The sequence below is a fragment of the Mobula hypostoma genome, chromosome 3 (genome assembly GCF_963921235.1).
Source record: "Mobula hypostoma chromosome 3, sMobHyp1.1, whole genome shotgun sequence".
Lineage (NCBI taxonomy): Eukaryota > Metazoa > Chordata > Chondrichthyes > Myliobatiformes > Myliobatidae > Mobula > Mobula hypostoma.
Window position 1 is genome coordinate 170,938,739 of NC_086099.1, and position 19,870 is coordinate 170,958,608.

At 41.4% G+C, this 19,870-nt stretch overlaps 1 protein-coding gene across 2 annotated transcripts in view; it reads right to left on the bottom strand.

Moving 5' to 3' along the window:
* The window catches only part of LOC134344387 (tomoregulin-1-like), a 304,218-nt gene that overhangs the window by 12,748 nt on the left and 271,600 nt on the right, over nucleotides 1-19,870 (bottom strand). For both annotated transcript variants that reach the window (XM_063044092.1, XM_063044091.1), the window contains 2 exons: nucleotides 15,529-15,585; nucleotides 5,467-5,581 (listed from right to left, as the gene is read on the bottom strand). In XM_063044092.1, the coding sequence (XP_062900162.1) occupies nucleotides 5,467-5,581; nucleotides 15,529-15,585 (172 nt within the window). The remainder of the gene's footprint in view (nucleotides 1-5,466; nucleotides 5,582-15,528; nucleotides 15,586-19,870) is intronic.

The window sequence follows — 19,870 nt, forward strand, 5'->3', positions numbered from 1 at the left end:
GTGTGTTGCTTGGATTTCCAGCATCTGCAGATGTTTTTGCATGTGTGTGTCTGATAAATACAGTTGTGAAGACAGGCCTAGGCGAGGGTGGTAAGGATCCAAGTACTGAAGTGTTTGAGACTAGAATCGAGACACAATTCTGAGACTGAGATGAGAACAGGGCTCTTGACCAGACGAGAACCTAATGAGACAAAAATGCTAAATGCAGTTGTAGACTGAACCAAAGTTCAGTTGACAATGGAGCACCGAAACTGAGTTCAGGTGCTCTTTAAATATCCAAATCTTGGTGCCAAATCATGCCCGTTAATAAGTGGAGTGGGCCAAAATCTTTAAGGGTACTGTGCCAGCTAGCCATATTCTAGAGAATCAGAGCACCTAAACCCTGGAGACTGGCATGGTCGAGTGCATCCCATAATAACAAGAGGCCATTAAGAAGATATTATTGAAAATGTGCACCAAACATTAGCTTGCTGCAAGGTATCCTTTGTTAGAATGGAATTGCATGTGTTCTTAGAGCAAAAAAAAACTTCTGTACCATTGGGACTGATTGAACTCTCTACTTCTTTGATTTCATGTATTAAATAACATTTCTGGATGGATTTCCAACCACATGTGAAGCAATTTTATTCCATCTGCCTTGCAGTTGCAGATCTGCTTGGTTGCCTGTTTCAATTTCCATGTGATTTTACTTTCAATTAACATCAATGTAAAATAAGAGTATCTACCTGGTTGATTCCTTTTCAAAAGCTAGGTTCTAAGTATTGTCCCTTTTTCCCATCCCCAGAACCTCACCCCATCCCAGCATTATTCCTCAAATTCTAAATGTGCTTAGAACTTATTTTAATTTAGAAAATATATTTTCATAAAAGTAAAATTGTGTGAACCATCTACTTGTGTTAAATAAGTAACAGAAATAGAAGCATGTCTACTAATCTACTACATCGTTAACATGATCGTAATTTGTGCAGCTGCGTAGAGAAAATTCTTTTTTTGAGATGAGTGCCCTCTGAGTAATGTAGTATTTAATGGAGTGGTCAGGTTTCATTGATTTTTGCTACGTGCTTTGGATTTTATCTGTGCTTACTGTTTCCCTTGAGAAAAAACATTTTATGCATATTATATGACTATTAATTTTTCCCAAATATTAGGTTAAGATTTCACTTCAAGCTGTCATTCAGACATTCAGCAAACATTGTCTGTGAGATTGGAAGTATCAGTGAAAGGGTGAAGCCCAACAGAAACTGATTGACACAAAAGATTGTGAGAGTGATACATATCTGTTAATCATAACTGACCTGTCTCCTTCTCTCCCTTTAATGATCTCCCTGCATTTTGATCTCCGAACTGATCAGTTGTATTTAATTAAGCTTTCACATTCTTTCTTAACCTTTTGTGTCTGTCATTCAACCTCATGGATCATAGAACAGTGCAGCGTAGGAAAAGAGCCTTTGACTCACACTGCCTGTGGTGCACATGATGCCAAATTAAACTCTCAGACCCTCTCCCTATTCTCTTGTCATCTGTTCTCATTCACTGTAAATGAATGGGAAGCATCCTATCCAGATGTAACATGGCTTGGTATGGCATCTGCTCTGCCCACGACTGCAAGGAATGCAGAGAGTTGGGGACACAGCTCAGCACATCACAAAAAACAGCCTCCACTCCATAGATTCTGTCTACACCTTGCGTTCTTAGTAAATCAGCTAACATAATCAAAGACTCCACTCACTCCACAGTTCTATCCTCTCCATCCACACACCTCACTTTTTTGATACAAGAGCCTGGAAACATGCACCACCAGACTCAAGAACAGACTACACTATTATATGACTATTGAATGATCCCCTTGTATGATAAGTTGGACTCTTGGCCTCACAATCTACCTTGCCATGGCCTTGCACCTTAATGTCTGCATCTTCTCTGTAACAACAGCACTTCACTCTGCACTTTGTCATTACTTTTCCCTTGTACTCTGATGTGATGAATGATCAGTATGGATGGCATGCAAAACAGAAGTTTTTCACTGTATCTCACTACAAATGACATTAAAACAATCTACCAACTTCAAATATAATCAGTTTCTACCTTTTCCTATAATAAACAAGAGAAAATCTGCAGATGCTGGAAATCCAAGCAACACACACAAAATGCTGGAGGAACTCAGCAGGCCAGGCAGCATCGATGGAAACAAGTACAGTCGACATTTTGGACCAATACCTTTCGGCAGGACTGGAGAGAAAAAGTTGAGGAGCAGATTTAAAAGGTGTGGGGAGGGGACAGAGAAACACAAGGTGATAGGTGAAATCTGAAGGGGGAAGAGATGAAGTTAGGAGCTGGGAAATTGATTGGTGAAAGAGATACAGGGCTGGAGAAGAGGGAATCTAATAGGAGAACAAAAAAGGCCATGGAAGAAAGTAAAGGAGGGAGGACCACCAGCGGGTAGGCAAGGAGAAAAGGTGAGATAGGGAAAAGGGGATGGGTAATGTTGAAGGTGGGGGAAGGGGGGACATTACCGGAAGTTCGAGAAATCAATGTTCATGCCATCAGGTTGGAAGCTACCCAGACAGAATGTAAGATATTACTCCTCCAATCTGAGTGTGACCTCATCACAATGGTAGAGGAGACCATGGTTAGATATATTGGAACGGGAATGGGAAGTTGAATTAAAATTGTTGGCACTTGGAAATCCCACTTTTTCTGGCAGGTGCTCAGCGAAGCAGTCTCCCAATCTATGTTGAGTCTCATTGACATACAGGAGGCCACACTGGGAGCAACAGACACAGTATATGGCTCCACCAGACTCACAAGTGAAGTATCGCCTCACCTGGAAGAACTGTTTGGGGCCCTGAATGGTACTGATGGAGGAGGTGCCAGGAGGGAGATCTGTGGGGAGGGACAAATGGACAAGTGAGTTGTGTAGGGAGAAATTCCTACGGAAAGCAGAAAGTGGGGGAGGGAAAGATGTGCTTAGTGGTGGGATCCCATTGGAGATGACGGAAGTTCTGGAGTATTATGTGCTGGAGGTGGGGACTGGTGGAGTGGTAGGTGAGGACAAGAGGAACCCTATCCCTGATAGGGTGGTGGGAAGATGGGGAAAGAACAGACATGCATGAAATGGAAGAGATGTGGCTGAGAGCAGCATTGATGGTGGAGGAAGGAAAGCCCCCTTTGTATGAAAAGGAGGACATTTCCTTCATCCTGAGAGCAGATGCAGCAGAGATGGAGAAATTGAGAGAAGGGGATGGTGTTTTTATAAGGAACAGGGTGGAGAAAGGAATAGTGCAGGTAGCAGTGAGAGTCTATGGGTTTATATTCAATATCAGTAGATAAGCTGTCTCTAGAGATGAGAAAGGGCAGGGAGGTGTTGGAAATGGAGCAGGTAAATTTGAGAGCAGGGTGGAAGTTGGAAGCGAAGTTGATGAAATCTACGAGCTCTGCATGGTTGCAGGAAGTAGCACCAATGCAGCCATCAATGTAGCTTAGGAAAAGTGGGGGGTGGACACCTTATTTTCTCTCTCACCTTTTCTCCTTGCCTGCCCATCCCTCTATCTGGTGCTCTTCCCCACTTTGTCTTTCTTCCAGGGCCTCCTGTCCTCTCCTCTTAGACTCCCCCTTCTCCAGCCCTGTATCTCTTTCACCAATCAACTTCCCAGCTCTTTACTTCACCCCTCCCCCTTCTGGTTTCACCTATCACCTTGTGTTTTTCTCTCCCCTCCTGCCACCTTTTAAATCTACTCCTCATTTTTTTTCTCCAGTCCTGCCGAAGGGTTTTGGCCCAAAACCTCGTCTATACTTTTTTCCATAGATGCTGCCTGGCCAGCTGAGTTCCTCAAGCATTTTGTGTGAGTTTCTACCTTTTCCTGTTTAATTCCAATACTGTAACACTTTACAGCACCAGTAACCAGGGTTCAACTCCCACTGCTGTGTGTACATTCTCCCTGTGACCACATGGGTTTCCTCTGGGTGCCCTGATTTCCACCCACGTCCCAAAGGTGCACGCAATAGTAAGTTGTGGGTATGCTTTGTTGGCATGAGAATCATGGTGACATTGTGAGGTGACCCAACACACCCTCGGACTGTGTTGGTCATTGACGCAAATGACGCATTTCACTGCATGACTCAATGCTTGGATGTATATGTGACAAATCACACTAATCTTGTCATCTTTAAGTACTTGCAATCCTTACAGTGCAAGCTGTTATTCATACTCAAAATATACCTTACGTTAATTTGTACTTAATGATCTTCTACATGAGAACAATTTACCATCGTTACTTATAGAGTACTGAATTACTAGCCAGATTTTAAGATACGAATATACTTAACCTCCTGGGATTTGAGTGAATTCTGGCAACAGGTTATTTTTAAAAGTAGTTATTTTGTGAAATATGATGATGATTATTTCTTATCCCTAAGAGATTAGCAGTTGTTGGTCAGTCTTGTTCACAGTCATATCTGTTCAGTGAAGTCAAGCCTATAGTCCACTGGGGTTCCAGAAGGGAATTAGATATATGGAAAGAATTTCAACAGTTTACCCAAGGGAATGAATGTTTTGACAAGAACAACATTTATATTATCGGAATGTCACCTTTGAAGAAGAAGTATCAAGCAATTTCATGCTACCAGTTACCTTTATACTCCCAGTCAGTTTGTGATGGTAAGATTATAAATAACATGAATAGTGCAGTATGTAATATCACACATTTATAGCTATCAGAAATCTTTCTGAAATATTATTGCTTGACCTGAAAAGCATTCCTTTGAGCTAGCTAAGGAGCTCTTGGTAACGACATTGGAGACCGAATCTGCCATTGTGGATCTACCACACGGAATGCACATACAGATCGGTTTTGCACTTGCTAATTAGCAGGCCTGCTATCTTGAAAGTAACTTTGCATATGTGGGAATTGTAAGAAAAAGGTTTTAAATTAAATAATTCGAGGCAAAACCATAAGGGAAACCATTTAAGGCAAAAATTACACCATCTGACCAATGTACATAGGGTCTCATATTTCATCTTATAGAAATAATTTAAAGCGGCATTTATAGATTGTGGATTTATCAGAGATGTTCACAAATTTGAACAAAGAAATGTACTGTATATTCATCAAAATGTTTAGATTACTCTACTTATTACTCAAAACTTGAATATTCAGTTATAGCAACAAACCAACAGTTATCTAGTACTAAACCAAATTATTTTCCAGTGACCTAATAATTGTTTCACATATTAAATTAGCTCAGGTTATGCCCATAAAATGTGTAAATGCTAAACAAGTGAACTGGCATATTTAAATATCACCAATTAAAGCATTCTTCATGAATATCTGTAAGTAAATTATATGCTATATTTATTTGTGGGTACATTTTGAATCCTTGGCAAAAATCAATAATCTAGACTTGTACAGCATGTTGATCAGCAGCCTATTATATTGACAACAGGAGAAGAAACTATCAGACACTTACAGACACGATGTCTCTCGACGAGCGTAAATATATTCACATTTACCATGCATGCAAACATGTTCTGAACAAGGCTGGTAGTTTCCAGTGTACATATCTTCTCTTTGATCACTGGCATCTTAAAGTAAACAAACAATTGTCAGTATTATCTTCACTCCTCTCTTTTGGTACAAGTTTCCTGCTTTTGTTGTCATTTCGGTATTCATGGTACAGATAATTTTCAAAAAGTATTTAGAGTAATTTAAATTAAATCTCTTCTATCTTCAATTGTGTTTTACTAACTGTCGTATTTCATTCAATAAGGTACATGCTTTTCCTTTCCATGTTTGCTGAACATGCATCACAGTAAGATACGTGCTCTGAAATGGAATACTCCATTCACCAAGATGATGAATACATGCCTATCTGTCATAAAGGGAATTGTTCCTGAGCATTGCCATCTAAGACCACTCTGCAGTACATAAGTATTTTCAGCATGCTTCAGACTTGGGCCTTCCAGGTGTACGTATAAAAACAGATCTGTTTGCTGTTCTATTTGACTGTTAAAAGATGAGGTCCTTTTCCTTGCTCTTGCAGGTTATGAGAGATATTTACATGGGACTGATACTCCTCTTTAACACGCACAAAATGCTGGAGGAATTCAGGCCAGGCAGCATCTATGGAAAAGAGTAAGCAGTCAATGCTTCAGGCTGAGACCATTATTCAGGACTGGAAAGGAAAAACAGTAGTCCCTGCATGTTTGCTGAACATGCATTACAGTAAGATGCCTGCTCCTCTTCTTTGTATTTGGATGCCAAATAGGTAGAGCATAAATAATGCACCACTGGACCTGATCTTCTGGATTAAAGAAGTTAGTTTTAATTTGGCATTATCCCATTGAAGTCCATGCTTTCACTGGGTCTCATGGCTGTAGGTGTATTTTGAATATATTAATAGCCTACATATTTACCGTTTGTTGCAAATTTTCATGAGGCATGCAACAGCAGCCAATCAGAGCAAGGATTTATTAGCAAGGACGAATTAAAAAATCCAGGCCCAAATGGACCAGCCTTTGTTTGAGTGGGCAGTGTTAGAGTGGGGATTAGTATTCACTTCGAGAGGACTAGAATATAAAAGCTTGAATGTAATGCTGAGGTTTTATAAAGCACAGGTGAGGCATCACTTGGCAAATTGTGAGCAGTTTTGGGCCACTTATCTAAGAAAGGATGTGCTGACATTGCAGAGAGTTCAAAGAAGGTTCACGAAAATGATTCTGGAATTGAAAGGCTTGTCATATGAGGAGCATTGGATGGCTCAGTGCCTCTACTAACTGGAGTTCAGACAAATGAGGGATGACCTCACTGAAACCTATCGAGTGTTGAAAAGCCTCAACAGAGTGAACGTGGCGAGGATGTTTCCTATGGCGGGCGAGTCTAAGGCCAGAGAATTCAGCCTCAGAATAGAGGGATGTCCTTTTAGAACAGAGATGAGGAGGAACTCATTGAGCCAGAGAGTGGTGAATTTGAGCAATTCTTTGCCACAGGCAGCTGTGGTGGCCAAGTCATTAGGTATGGATTCTTGATTAGTCAGGGCTTGAAGGCAGGAGACTGAGGCTGAGAGGAAGATGGATGAAATGGCAAAGCAGAGTTGATGGCCCAAATGGCCTAATTCTGCTCCTATATCTTAGGGTCCTTAGCTTTTTGAGACTTCAGCGAGGAGAGGCCTGAGTGAAAAAAAGGCTTAAAGCTGTGGGTAGGCTGTTTTCCAGTTTTTATTTATTATTTCCTTCTTTATAATGGAACAGCTGGAGCAGTGGGGATGCCAGGCAGGATAGTGGAATGCTCCTCTTGTGGGATGTGTGAAGGCAGGGAGATCTCCAGTGTTCCTGATGACTACAATTGCGAGAAGTGCATCCATCTGCAGCTTCTAACAATCCGCGTTAAGGCGTTGGAGCTGGAAGTAAATGAACTCCAGATTATTTGGGAGGCCTAGGGGATGATAGGCGGGATATATAGAGAAGTATATATAGAAATATTTTAAAATGGTTTAAACATCAGAGGTGCAGGGGTACTTAGGAGTCCTTGTGCAAGACTCCCAGAAGGATAATTTACAGGTTGAGTCTGTGGTAAAGAAGGCAAATGCAATGCTGGCATTTATTTGAAGGGGAATAGAATATAAAAGCAAGGAGATAATGCTGAGTCTTTACACGATACTAGTCAGGCCACACTTAGAGTATTGTCAACAGTTCTGGGCTCTATATCTCAGAAAGGATGTGTTGTCATTGGAGAGAGTCCAGAGGAGGTTCACGAGGATGATTCCGCGAATGAAGGGCTCAACATGTAAGGAGCGTCTGGCAGCTTTGGGCCTGTACTCACTGGAATTTAGAACAGAGGTAAGGAGGAATTTTTCTAGCCAGAGAGTACAAAATCTGTGGAATACTCTGCCACAGACTGCGGTGGCGGCCAGGTCCGTGCCTATATTTAAGGCAGAAATTGACCGTTTCCTGATTGGTCAGGGCATCAAAGGATATGGCGAGAAGGCAGGTGTATGGGATTGAATGGGATCTGAGATCAGCCATGATGGAATGGCAGAGCAGACTCTATGGTCTGAATGGCCTAATTCTGCTTCTATGTCTAATGGTCTTATGGTCTTAAGTAGTTACACCCAAGGTGCAAGACATAGGAAACTGGGTGACAGTATGAAGGGTGAATGGGGTTAAATAGTGCAGAGTGTCTCTGTGGTCATCCCCCTCAACAACAGGAATACCACTTTAGATGCTGTTGGATAGCAGTGGAAAGCCACAACCGTCCACTCTCTGACACTGTGTCTGGCTCTGTGGCTCAGAGTGGAAGGGGAGATAAGAGCCGAGCTGTGGTGATAGGGGGTTCATTAGTTGGGTGAACAGACAGGAGGTTCTGTGGGTGAGAATGAGATTCCCAGATGATATGATGCCTCCCTGGTGCCAGGGTCCATTATATCTCTGATAGAGTCCTCAGAATTTCCAAGTGGGAGGGTGAGTAGCTAGAGGTCATGGTCTATATAGGTACTAATGACATGAGTAGGACGAATCATGAGATTCTGCAAAATAAATTCAGGGAGTTGGGTGCTAAGTTAAAGAACAGGACCTCCAGGGTTGTGATCTCATGATTGCTATCTATGCAATGTGCTAGTGGGGCCAGAAATAGGAAGATCTTACAGTTTACCATGTACCCAAAGAGTTGGTGTAGGAGGGAGGGCTTCAGATTTCTGGATCATCGGGCTCACTTCCATGGAAGGTGGGTCTGTACAGAAGAGGGCTAATATCCTAGCTGGAAGGTTTGATAGTACAGCACGTTATTGGGGGGGGGGGGTGGTGTGGGGTTAAACTGCAGTTGCACAGGGATGGGAACCAGAGTGCCAGAACAGGTAGTGGAGAGATTGTGGAGCCAGATGTTTTTAAGACATCAAAATCAGGAATCAAAACATTGAGCATGGTGGGAGTAATGTTCTGAGCTGCATCTATTTCAATGCAATAAGTACTGTAGGAAAGGCAGATGATCTCAACACCTGGAATCATGATGTTGTAGTTTGATTACGATCTGATAGTGAGATTTGGTTTCTGGAGGGTCAGGACTAGCAGCTCAATGTTCAGGGGTTCTGTTGTTTTAGATGTGATAGAGCAGGAGGGATTAAGGGGGGTGGGGGTGGTATTACCAGTCAGGGTAAATGTCACGGCAGTGCTCAGTCAGGACAGATTAGAGAACTCATCTAGTGAGGCTAAGTGGGTGGAATTTGGAATAAAAGAAGTATGACCACATCTTTTAATCTATGTTATAGACCACCCAACAATCGTGGGATTTAGAGAAATAAATCTGTAGAGAGAGATTGCAAACTGTTACAAGAAACATAAAATCAAAGTCAAAAGTCAAGTCAAAGTAAAATTTATTATTGAAGTACATACATGTCACCACATACAACCGTGAGATTGTTTTTCCTGTGGGCATACTTAGCAAATATAAAGAACAGTAACTGTAAACAGGACCAATGAACAACAAACTGTGAAAATGCAGATATAAATGAATAGCAATAAATAATGAGCATGAAATTATAAGATAAAGAATCCTTAAAGTGAGATCATTGGTTGTGGGAACACCAGAAGTAGAATGAGTACCTGATGGTTGAGGGGTAGTAACTGTTCTTGAACCTGGTGGTGCGAGTCTTGAGGTACCTGTACCTTCTACATGATGGCAGCAGCAAGAAAAAAGCAAGGCCTGGGTGGTGAGGATCTGTGTTGATGGATGCTGCTTTTCTATGGCAAAGTTTCAGATAGATATGGTCAATAATTGGGAGGGTTTTACCCATGACGTACTGGGCCAAATCCACTACATTTTGTAGGATTTTCCAGTGGTATTGGTGTTCCCATACCAGGCCATAATGCAGCTAGTCAGCACACTTTCCACCACACATCTATAGAAACTTGCTAAGGTTTCTGATGACATATCAGTTCTCCGCAGACTCCTGAGGAAGTAGAGGTGTTGTTGTGCTTCCTTTGAAATTATATTTACGTGATGGGTCCAGGACAGGTTCTTTGAGATAGTATAACCCAAGAATTTAACATTGCTGACCCTCTCCATCTCTGAAACTCCGATGATTACTGGCTCATGGACTTCTGGTTTCCTTCTCCTGAACTCTACAATCTGTTACTTGGTCTTGTTGACATTGAGTGAGAGGTTGTTGTTATTACACCACTTAGCCAAATTTGCAATCTCCCTCCTGACTGCTGATGCATCATCACTACCTTTGATACAGCCCACAACAGTGGTGTCATTAGCAAGCTTGTATATGGTGTTGGAGCTATACTTAAGCCACACAGTCGAAGATGTAAAGCAAGTAGAGCAGGGGGGCTAAGCACACATCCCTGTGGTACTCCTGTGTGGATGGAGATTGTGGAGGAGATGCTTTTGCCAATCCAAACTGGTGGAGATCTACAAGTGAGGAAATCCACGATCCTATTGCACAAGGGGGTATCGAGGCCTGGGTGTTGGAGTTTAGTGATTAGTTTTGAGGGGATGATGGTATTAAATACTGAGCTATATCAATAAAGAGCATCCTGATGTATGCATCTTTGCTGTCCAGATGCTCCAAGGTTGTGTGAAGAGCCAATGGGATGGCATCTACCATAGACCTGTCGTTTCAGCAGGTGAATTGGAACAGATCCAGGTTGCCACTCATACAGGAGCTGGCATACTTCAACACCAGCCTCTTGAAACACTTCATCACTGTGGATGTAGGTGTCACTGGTCAATCGTCACTGAGACAGGTTACCACACTCTTCTTGGGCACCAGTATGATTGAAGCCTGCTTGAAGCTGGTGGGTACCACAGACAGCTAGAGAGAGAGGTTAAAGATATCTATGAATACACCAGCCAATTTGTCAGTAGAAGTCTTCAGCACTCAACCAGGTACTCCGTTCTGACTGGATGCTTTCCTTGGATTCACTCTCTTGAAGGCAGCCTACATATTATCTTCAGATACTGTGACCAAAGGATCATCGGAAGACAAAAGGTTGTGATAATAAGTGATTTTAACTTTGCACATGTTGACTGGGACTCCCATTCCGTAAAAGGACTAGATAGATAGAGTTTGTCAAATATGTTCAGGAAAGTTTCCTTAATCAGTACAGAGAAGGCCCAACAATGGAGTGTGTAATGTTTGAGCTCCTATTAGGGAATGAAACAGGGCAGGTTACAGAAATTTGAGTCGGGGAGCACTTTGAATCTAGTGATCATAATGCCATTAGTTTAAAAGTAATTATGAAAAGGATAGGTCTGGTTCTCAGGTTGAGATTCTAAATTGGAGAAAGGCCAATTTTGATGGTATCAGAAAGGATCTGGCAAGTATGGATTCAAAAGTGAAATTTTGAGAGTGCAAAGCTTGCATGGATCACACACAAGGCAAGGATCACGCACAAAATGCTGGAAGAACTCAGCAGGCTAGGCAGCATCTCTGGAAAAGAGTAAACTGTCGACGCTTCGAGCCGAGACCCTTCATCAGGACTGATGAGGGGCATGGGTCCAAAATGTCAACTTTACACTTTTCCATAGATGTTGCCTGGCCTGCTGAGCTCCTCCAGTGTTTTGTGTTGCTTGGCTTTCCAGCATCTGAAGATTTTTTCTTGCTTGTGAAAAGGCAAGGATAACAAGTTTTCTAGAGATACTGAGGCCTGGTTAAAAAAACGAAGGTGCATAGCAGGTGTAGGCAGATAGGAACAAAAGAGGTGCTTATTAAGTATAAGAAATGCAAGAGAACACTTAAGAAAAAAATCAGGAGGGTTAACAGAAGGCAAGAGTTTGTTCTAGCAGACAAGGTGAAGGCGAATCCTAAGGGCTTCTACACAGCTGTTAAGAGCAAAAGTATTGCAAGGGACAAAATTGGTCCTCTGGAAGATCAGAATGGTAATCAATATATGGAGCCAAAAGAGATGGAGGAGATCTTAAATGGACTGTCTACATCTGTATTTACTCAGGAGATGGACACAGAATCTATAGAAGTGAGGCAAGGCAGCAGTGAGGTGATGGACTCTATATAAATTACAGAGGAGGAAATGTTCGCTGTCTGGATGCAAATTAGAGTGGACAAACTGTTCTTTCATATCCTGTGGGAGGCAAGTGCAGAAATTGCAGAGGCCCTAGCAGAGATATTTAAATCATCCTTGGCGGCAGGTGAGGTGCCAGAGGATTGGAGGAAAGCCAAAGTTGCTCCATTGTTTAAGAAAGGCTTTAAGAATAAACCAAGAAATTATCAGCTGGTGAGCCTGACATCAGTAGTGGGAAAGTTACTGGAAGCTATTCTAAGCGACTGGATATATGAACATTTGGATAGACAGTAACTGAGCAGGAATAGTCAGCATGGCTTTGTACGTGGTATGTCGTGTCTAAGCAAACTTATAGAAATTACCAGGAAAGTTGTTGAAGGTAAGGCAGTGCATGTTGCCTACGTGGACTTCAGCAAGGTATTTTACAGATCCCACATGGGAGTTGGTCAAGAAGGTTCAATCACGTGGCATTCAAGATAAGGTGGTAAATTAGATCAGGTGTTGGCTTTGTGGTAGAAGCCAGAATGGCAATAGATGGTTGCCTCTCTGACTGGATGCCAGAGACTAGTGGAGTGCCACAGAGATCAAAGCTGGGTCCATTGCTGTTTGTCATCTATATCAACGATCTAAATGATAAAGTGGTTAACTGGATCAGCAAATTTGCAGATGACACCAAGACTGGGGGTATAGTGAACAGTGAGGAAGATTATCAAAGCTTGCAGTGGGATCTGGACAAGCTGGAAAAATGAGTTGAAAACTGACAGATGCAATTTAATGCAGACAAATGTGAGGTGTTGAACTTTGGGAGGACCAACCAGGGTAGATCTTACAGAAGTGAGTGGTAGGGTACTGAGGAGTGCAGTAGAAGAAAGGGATCTGGGTATACAGGTCCGTAGTTCATTGAAAGTGGTGTCACAGGTAGATGGGGCCATAAAGAAAGCTTTTGACTCATTGGCCTTCATAGATCAAAGTGCTGAGTACAGGTGTTGGGGTGTTACGTTGAAGTTATATAAGATGTTGGCAAGGCCTAATTTGGAGTATTGTGTGCAGTTTTGGTCAGCTACCTACAGGAAAGATATAAGTAAGATTGAAAGAGTATAGAGGAAATTTACAAGGATGTTGCTGGGACCGGGTTATGATATTGCATAGGTTAGAACTTTATTCCTTAGAACCCAAAAGATTGAGAGGAGATTTGATAAAGGTATACAAAATTATGAGGGGTATAGATAGGGTAAATGCAAGCAGGTTGTTTCCACTGAAGTTGGATAAGATTACATCTAGAGATCGTGGGTTAAGGGTGAAAGGTGAAACATTTCAGGGAAACATGAGGGAAAACCTTTTCTTTCAGCGGGTGGTGAGAGTGTGGAACAAGCTGCCAGCGCAAGTGGTGGATGCGATTTTGGTTCAACATTTAAGAGAAGTTTGGATTGGTACATATACGGGAGGGATATGGAGGGCAATGGTCCGGGTGCAGGTTGATGGGACTAGGCAGTTTAATTGTGTCAGCACGGCCTAACTCAGCCGGAGGGCCTATTTCTGTTCTGTAGTCTTCTATGACTCCGTATGTAGCATCAAACAAACTTCCATTCACACTGTTGTAGTTTGTAAAACACTTCATTGTTGCAATTTTGAATTACAGATTATAGTGTTAAAGATTTCAAAAATAAACCCACAGACCTCATGTGGTTTCAGGCCTGAACCAGTGAAAATAAGGAGATTCTGAACAGTCTTTCCAAAATTTGCTAGCAACTTGTTTTGGAACATGTTCAATGGACTTGCTGTACGCTTCTTTCAATCTTTCATTATTTAATTTAATTGTTTTATAATATTCTAAATGTATAAAAATGAGTAGCTTCATGCCTCATTCACTCACAATTCACCTGCCCACATTCTTTTAAAGTCCATTGCTGCAACTGGGCTCCTGCCAGTGTGAAAAAGTGTTTCCTTCTCTTTAGTTTCATTGATTTGTATCAGCAAGAATTCATTCAAAATGAATTCTTCAGCTGACTCACGGCTTTGTAAAAAGTAAAAAGCTGAAGTATATGCCTCTAACGTGTCACTTACTGATGCACAGTGAATAGTATGCTTCTGTGGCTGAAATCAATGTAGCTCCATTTTGGGAAATGCAACAAAAGAAAGAGATGGCAGCTCTCTCACTGTGTTATTGCTATTCACGACAGGGCATTCGGGACTATCTATCAGTCATCAATCAAACATATATGCTCTATGCCTGTCATTTGATTGATGGAGGCAGAAGCAGCAGAATTGAAGGAAGAGGAACCCTGCATGAAACTGGTTGTGCCTTCCAATGAAGCAGCTTGCCACAGCTCATTTGAGAAATCAGCCACAATCAAATATTATTATGGCAGAGAAAGTTTCTTGATAAGCAAGATGATGAAAGGTTACTGCGAGTATGTCAGGATTCAGAATTGAGATTTCTTCGGGTTAACCATGATCAATTTAGATGGGATTGTGGAGTCAAGTGGCCTACTTCGGCTCTCGATTCACATGTTCACTGTGTTCCACTGTATCCATTATAAATGGAAAGAGTGGAAGGCTGCAGGAGGAGTGTGGGACAGGTGGCAGAGAAGAGTGTCAGGGGCAGCAGGTGGCCCAGCCCTGAGACACCAGGCAAGGTCATTTGATTTATTGATCATTACATAATGTCTCCCTGGTGCTTTCTGCTCCCTCCCCTCTCCCTTCTGCTTTTCCCAACCATGATTCCCCTCTCCCTGCCTCCTTCGCATTCTAAGTCCACAATAAGACCCAATTCAAAATCAGGTTTATCATCACTTACATATGCCATAATATAAATATTTTTTGTGGGAGCAGAACAGTGCAAAACATAAAATTACTATAATACAGTGCAAAAGTCTTCAGCTCCCTAGCTGTATATACGTGGGGCGGCACGTTAGCATAATGCTTTAGAGTACTAGCTGCCTGGGTTCAATTCCCACTGCTGTCTGAAAGAAGTTTGTATGTTCTTCCCCATGATTGTGTGGGTTTCCTCATGGTACTCCGGTTTCCTTCCGCAGTCCAGAGAATTAATTGGCCATGATAAATTGTCTCGTGATTAGTCTGTCTAAATCGGGGGTTGTTGGGTAGTGCAGCTCGAAGGGCCAGAAAGCCTATTCCACACTGTGGTAGATAAATAGATAGATAGACAGATCGACAGAAAGACTTTTGCACAATATATACATTTCACCTTGTCTAAGCTTCATTTTCAACTATGTATCATCAACACTATCAATGCAGCAACACAAGGTAATCTCCTGGCCATCGAGCTCACCTATCATGTTATACATACCATCTTAGCAATTATATTCCAGAGACAAAAGTTATGCTAAGTTTAACTAAGCTGTTCTATAATAGCTCTGGGGAGTTCACTTAGCCCAGTTTAAGATGGAGCAAATCTGCAGTAAATGAAAGTGTGTGACTTCCCCAATTCTGGCTTATTCAAATAAATCATAGTATATTTATGCCAGTCACAAAGGGAAGTTCCTGCAATTTACCTTTGATTTCTGTTCCCAGTTGAAATCCATTGTCCTTCCCCAAAGAACCAGCGTCATCTAAAATGAAGCAATATTACATATAAAAGGCTATTGGCAAAATGATTCATGGTCAAGTAAAACCAAAGATGCTGGTCAAGCAGGTTCAATGGAGGAACAAAAACATCAGAGTTAATGTTTCACTTCGACAATCAGTTGTCAGAACTGGGGAAGGTTAGAAATAAAGTTTTAACTGTAAAGGAAGTGGGAAGGAGAACAAATACCAAAATAGAATGTCAGCTTTAGGATGGAAAGCACCAGAGAATTGACAATGCACACAATGTGCTGGAGGAGCTCAGCAGGACAGGCAGCATCTGTGGATGGGAATAAACAGTTGACGTTTTGGGCCGAGACCCTGCGTTAGGACAGGAAAGGAAGGGGCAAGAAGTCAGGAAAGAAGGTGGGGGGAGAGGTGGAAGAAGTATAAAGTACAGGTGATAGGTGAAACTGGGAGTGGAGGGGTGACGTAAAGAGCTGGGAAGTTGATTCGTGGAGGAGATAAGGGCTGGAAAAGGGGGAATCTGACAGGAGAAGGCAGAAGGCCATGGAAGAAAAGGAAAGAATTGACATCAAGAGGGATTATAATACAAGGTGAAATAAGGCAACAAAATAAAAAATTTAATACAATATCTCACAAAAGGAGTAAATGAATAATCATCCCAAATTACTACAAGAAAGGGGAGTGCTTTGCTGGATACTTGAAGTAAAAATACTGCTAATTATTGATCCCAATGTTGAATCTACAATGCTGTAATACATGTTGTCTTAAGATAGATGGTGTACCTTGTTAAGGGTTGCTATAAAAATTGCTGAGGGCATAGAGGTCAACGTGGTCAAGAGACAGAATTAAAGTGGCAGGGAACTGGTTCACAGTCACTTCTGAGGACAAGAGTAAGTATACCATTCTATGTTGAAGGGAATATAAATGAATCATTGTCTCAGTTGGAATTATGTTAGATTGTGGTAGGGTGGAGAAGCAACAGTTTAAAGGAGAGATGTTTCATTTCCTGCTGTTGCACACGGTGGTGCAGTGGGGAGGGGAGTGGCTAGAGATAGAGTGAAACAACAACGAACTTTCTATAGTAAACAGTCCTCTTAAAATGCTGAAAGAGGAGAAGCAAGGAAAATACGACTCATGGTGGTGCGAAGGAAAATTGTTTAATGGGAGGGCTGGTGTAGTGAGAACTGAAGACAGGGAAAATCCTATCAAAAAGAGAACCAACACTATTGTCAAAACCATTGTCACCACTGGAAGAAGGTAGTGCAAAACAGAGTCCAAGCAAGAGTGTGTGAGGTGGCATCTTTAGAACAGAGGGACTGGGCCTCTTGGACGTGTCATTTAATCATTCCATGTTGCTGGTAATTGATATAATTGTGAATGACACCTTTATATCAAAATGTGATCCCCTTTCGACAATGAAATGAAAATGAAGTACAGCTGATACTTTCCTGGTGATATTTTCCACCCCACTTCCTTCTTGTTCTCGGGCACATTGCTCTTGGGGACAATCATTTTCAGCATGAACAGCACAAGCATCTGGTCATGGTTTGGGAAGATGAACACGATTATTTTCAAAGCTTCCTGCCTTGTCATTGTAGGTTTCAACTAAAACAAAATGATCAAATCACTTGGCATACTACAGACTCGCTGAGATATAACTTGGCCATTATGTCTGTTCCTGCAATGAACTATGTCCATTTTGACCCACCATGGACTTCAACTGACTGTATTTTATCTCATATGGAAAGTAAGCTGAGGTTGGACCTCAGATTGATATCTCCAGAGAGAGAAAAGGGACAAATACAAGTAATTATAGTTTGATCTAAAATTACACCACATTCTGAAAAAGCTTCACAGTGTTCTACTGAGTCAGGTTCATTGATTTTTGCCTCATCTCCAAGCTGATGGGGAAAATGAATAAATGTTATATTCAGACTCACACCCTGACATTCCTCTTAATCTAGGTATGGAGAAGCAACGCCTGTGACTGCTTCTGAGTATCTTGCTTCGCCATAATCATTCCAACCCACCAAAAATTATTTATGCTTAAAATGTCTCTGCGTGCTTCATTGATCTAATTAGTTATCTTCTTCCTTATGTCTTTTTGAGCTGTCAAGTTCTCTCTAATTGATTGATAATAACTTTTAGAAGAATTTACATGCCAATAGTGTTTACTTGCTATCAGGGTTTAGGCATCATTTACTAGATGATCACCTTTCCAATGCTTTAAAGGATATCCTTCCATAAGATAAATGTTCAAATTAATTCTTCCAGTAAAGAATCTCAGCCTGGCATTATCCAAATTCATGACAAACACATGAGCCAGAAATGAAGACTGAGATTAAATTCCTGGCCAAAAGTTTTTTTTATCCACTAAGCAACAACCTCTTGCATTCTTATAGTATCTTCTCAATAGCAAAATAAATACTCTGAAGCACTTCACTTGATATAAAGTAAAAAATAATTTTTGAAAAAAGGAATAACAAAGTAACTTGTCATTTGGTTCAAGAGGTAAGTAAAATAGAAAACACTCAAAATACTCAAAGCACCATAAAACATCTGGGGAGAGAAACAATATTTCAGTTATCACATTAGGTCTAAAAAGAACTGAAGACAAAACAAGCTTTAAAATTCACAGAAAAAAATAGGAAGGCTTATAATTGAGTGGGAGATAGGACAGATCAAATTGCAAATGGGATTATGGTGCAAGGAAAAAGTTGATAATAAAGAAATGAACACAGAATCAAAAGGTGTGCTTAGAAATTATCTAAATGTTTTGACAGGGCTTGGCAGGCTATAAAGTACCCAAGTAAATGGTGATGTTCTTCACAAACAAGAGAAAATCTGCAGATGCTGGAAATCCGAACAACACACACAAAGTGTTGGTGGAACTCAGTAGGCCAGGCAGCATCTGTGGAAAAAAGTACAGTCAACGTTTCAGGCTGAAACCCTTCGGCAGGACTGGAGAAAAAGCCGAGTAGATTTGAAAGGTGGGGGAAGAAAGAAATGCCAGACGACAGATGAAACTTGGAGAGCAAGGGATGAAGCAAAGACTAGGAAGTTGATTGGTGAAGAGTCAGAAGGCCATGGAAGAAAGAAAAAAGGGGGGAGGAGCATCAAAGGGAAGCGATGAACAGGCAAGAAGATAACATAAGAGAGGGATAAGGGGATGGGAAATGGTGAAGTGGGCGGGGGGAGGTATTACTGGAAGTTTGAGAAATCGATGTTCATGCCATCAGGTTTGAGGCTACTCAAACAGAATTTAAGGTGTTGTTCCTCCAGCCTAAGTGTGGCCTTATCCTGACAGCGATGCTCTTCAGCTTGAGTTGAGCTTTCATGGAAAGATGTACGAGATCAAGGACAGAGAGTGTGGCAGTGGGAAAGAGAATTAAAATGAAGAATAACCTGCAGCTAAGTCTTCTGCAAAACCATCATTCAATTTGGAATTGTTTTCCTAATATGGAGATTGCTGCATTACAGACACGAATAGAGAACACTGAATTGAAAGGCATGCAAATAAATCATTGTTTTACCCAGGTGGAGTATTTATGTCCTTTGGCATTTGAAAGGCACATAAAGCACCAATGTTGTGACACGTGTGATTGGGAAGATATCAGTGTAAGGGGATGGATACTGGTAGTGATGAAGAAGTGCAGTTCAATGTTGTGGAGGGAATGGTATAAAGAGAAAGGAAAGATTTGAACAGTCAACGTTTCAGGCTGAGACCCTTCATCAAGACCAGATGAATGGTCTCAACCCAAAATGTCGACTGTTCATTCCTCTCCATATGTACTGCCAGATCTGGTGACTTCCTCTGGCATTGAGTCTGCATTTCTCTGGATCTCCAGCATCTGCAGAATCTCTTGTGGTTAGGGAAAGATTTGATTAATGGTGGTAAAACTTGACAAATAGTCTGTCAGGGGACTAGCGAAATTAATGAGTAAATGGGGAATCCTATTGTGGTTCTCAAAGAAAAGGGAAAAAAGTGAGGTAAAAAATAAGAAACAAGTAACAAGAATGAGGGCATATTCAGCTGTGATAGAGAGAATCTATGGTCGAGGCAAAAGAAATATCAGAAGCATTTTACAGTAAAAGGTGGCATTGACAGAAAGCTTTTAATGGAAGCAGAGAAACTAGGAAAATGCAATGTTCAAGGCAGCACAATTAATATGATATTGGCAGTCAGTGCCTTTAAAATGAGTCATGGCCCCAGGTTTGCTGAAGAAACACTGCACCCTGTGAAGGTGACAGGAAGGTTAATTTGGCAACCCTAATTCAGGAACAGGACATGACACTCATGCAATC